General features: G+C 41.5%; 1 protein-coding gene across 1 annotated transcript; it reads left to right on the top strand.

Moving 5' to 3' along the window:
* Nucleotides 1-202: 202 nt before the first annotated feature.
* LOC111435804 (late embryogenesis abundant protein At1g64065) lies at nucleotides 203-836 on the top strand. The gene has a single exon (XM_023073363.1). It carries the CDS (start codon nucleotides 203-205, stop codon nucleotides 815-817), a length of 615 nt encoding a protein of 204 aa, XP_022929131.1. The 3' UTR covers nucleotides 818-836.
* Nucleotides 837-3,103: the final 2,267 nt, after the last annotated feature.

The following is a 3,103-nucleotide window of genomic DNA, read 5'->3' as shown; positions in this document are numbered from 1 at the left end:
AAAAAAAAAAAAAAAAAAAAAAAAAAAAAAAAAAAAAGCTTTGAAACGTCAAAAGAAAACGCTTAAAATTACAGCAAATAAATTAAAACCACCGTTTTGTTTCATTAAAAACATCCAATTTATCACACCCCATTCCACTTCCTTCTATAAAACCATTACCTTTACAGCCACATCAAAACCCCTCCTTCTCCAGCCGGAATCAATGGCGGCCGGCGAACCTCCCAACGACCGACCGGCTACACTCCGATCAAGGCGCAAAGCATCAGAGAAATGCATCAACACCTTCTGCATTTACCTCTTCGCGATTGCCGCTGTTGCCTGCATCGCCGCTTTGATCCTCGGCCTTGTCGTCGTCCGGGTAAAAACCCCCACAGTGAAATTAACCTCCGTCACGGTAAAAAATCTCCACTACGGCTTTTCACCGACCCCTTTTATGGACGCCACATTAATCGCCGAAATCACAATGGAAAATCCCAATTTCGGGGAGTTCAAGTACGAGGAAGTAACGAACACGACATTGATTTACTACGGCGTGGCGGTCGGAATCGGCGAGGTGAAAACGGTGTCGGTAAATGCGAAGAGTAATAAAAAAGCGAACTTTAAGGTGAAAGTGAAACCCAATTCGAGCTTTGTTGACGTGGATTACTTCAGCCATGACTTGGCGATGTTGAAGACGATGAATATGAGCTGCATCGCCGAGTTTAAGGGAAGGGTTCGTTTGTTGAAATTGTTTAAGGAGAAGAAAGTTTCTATGTTGAAATGTACTATGAGCTTGAATTTGAACTCCCATGGCGTCCAAAATCTCGCTTGCCAATAGAGGAAGAACAGGATTTGATTTTAAGGGTTTGTTAATTATTATTTGTTTTTGTTGGTTTTGATTATAGGCTCAAGGGTATCGTTTGTAATTACGATGTTTTAGTTTGTATGGCATAACTTCGAGTTAGAATCATAAAAAATGTCCCGAGAGTTTCATGGTTATCGACCTGAGACGTGCTCAACTGCGAGCCAACCTGACTTTCGTACCAACTGTCTCAGTTGAACTATTTCGAGACTCACAAAGTGATTGTGCAGTACTTGCACCCGCACTCGAGTGAGTCAGGCAGATAAAAATCGAGTTGCTCGTGGCACAAATGACCCATGATTTGGCCTCCTTGTGTGTGAAAATGGTTTAGAAAACGAGGCTAAGCTAGCAAATAGTGACGAACAACTAGGACATTGATGGAGTACAAAGAATTAACAATTATTCATATTCCCTTATCGTACATTGACCAATTCATAAATGAATGCTTCAACGACTCGATTAATTAGGAAATACATTAGATGGAACAAGCTTGAACCATTGGGTTTGTGGGTCTCCTTGACATTGAGAGTCATTCAGACACGTGCACTTGTTAGTCACAATTAGACGAGAACGAGAAGGAGTTTGCAAGCACAAGGCTTGAACAAGCGAAGCGTATTTCCAAGCACTCTGTCTGCTTGAGCAATCTCGAGAGAGAATTGGATAGAGCCCATCTCCGATGGCTTTTAAACACAATATAGATCCTGCCAACCTAATTGGTGCATCGTCTTCTTCATGGTTCCAACGATTAGAAGTCTTACAGCTACCGATCGTTAGTTGATGCTTTTTGTTCATTCGCACACATTCACCACTCGAAGGATGGTATATTGTGAACGATGTTGTCATATTTGAATTTGGATCTGTGTTGAGAGCAACCGTTGTTTGATACTTGAATTAGTATGGAGCAAAAATTGCAAAATGAAAGAACGAAGACACACCTGGGATTTGCTCTTTAGGGTTTGAGCTGCCAAACGGATTCCTGGTAGCCATTCTTGAGGATTGAAATAGCGATCTCCAAAGAAGCCATTGCCATCATCAACACTGCAACACCATCATCAACACTGCAACACCATCTAGGTTGACTTATATGATTGTCCGAAACTACCATGATTCCATGTACACCAAGTGAATCAACTACTGCTTCATATGCCTCAACGAGTGTCAAGTTCAATATAGAAGGATTGTTTCTGGCTATGCCTGCCATGGCCTCTTTAAAATCGAAGTTCTCAAAGGATTGTTGAACAGTCAAGTTGGCGTGGCGTGTGAACATGTGGATTGAGTAAGTCAAACGCACACAATTGAAATGCAACTTTGCAACCGAGGCGGCGATATTATCGACTGAAGGCCCTCTGCCAACATGGCTTGCATGTGCCCTGGCCAATTTACGCACATTAACTTCACACGTTCGCCTGTTGTGGCATCGACGATCCACCTTCCATTGGTTGAAAGAGGCGACGAATAGGCCTTGAACGTTAACAACACAAAAACACAAACTAAAACAATATTTTTCCGTTCTTGTCCAGTCATTTTGGCCTTGCTTTGAAATTGAATGCTCTCGAGTTGGATGGTGATGCAAAAGAGACCGTCATGCATGACTTATATCACGTAGGGCAGGACCGCTAATAAATATGCACTGTCTTCAAATCCCCGGCTGACATTAGCACAAATGGAAAAGACTTCTTTGTCTCCGCCCCATTCATAGACATCTCTAAATGAGTTGGAAAAACCAATTTATTCACTTTGACTTATTACAAAGATCTAAATTTGAAGTTCAATTAACTGGGAATTACATTGGACGGGACAAGTTTGAACCATTGACTTTGTGGATCTTCACGACACTCGGCATCATTCAAACACATGCATTTCTTAGTCACGATTAGACCTGAAGTAGGATCTCTTTGCAAGCAGAAAGCTTGTCCTTGTTCGTTAGTGGAGGCTAGTTGAAGCTTCGCATCTGTAGCGTATTTCCAAGCACTTTGTTGGCTCGAGCAGTCTTCATTGAGAATTGGAGGATGCCCATCTCCTACCGCTTTTAAACACAATTTAGATCCTACCGACCTCATTGGAGCACCATCTTTTTCATGGCTCCAACGATAAGAACGGTTACATCCACCAAGTGCTAATTGATTTTTTTCATTCGTTAGCACACATTCACCACTAAGAGGATAGTACATTATGAACGATGTTGTTTGCTTTGAACTTGGATCTGTTTTTAAGAACCATCATTAATGTAAGACCTAAAAAAAAAAAAAAAAAAAAAAAAGG

Source organism: Cucurbita moschata, unplaced genomic scaffold (genome assembly GCF_002738365.1).
Source record: "Cucurbita moschata cultivar Rifu unplaced genomic scaffold, Cmos_1.0 Cmo_Scf00050, whole genome shotgun sequence".
NCBI lineage: Eukaryota > Viridiplantae > Streptophyta > Magnoliopsida > Cucurbitales > Cucurbitaceae > Cucurbita > Cucurbita moschata.
This window is presented reverse-complemented; position numbering and strand designations above follow the sequence as displayed.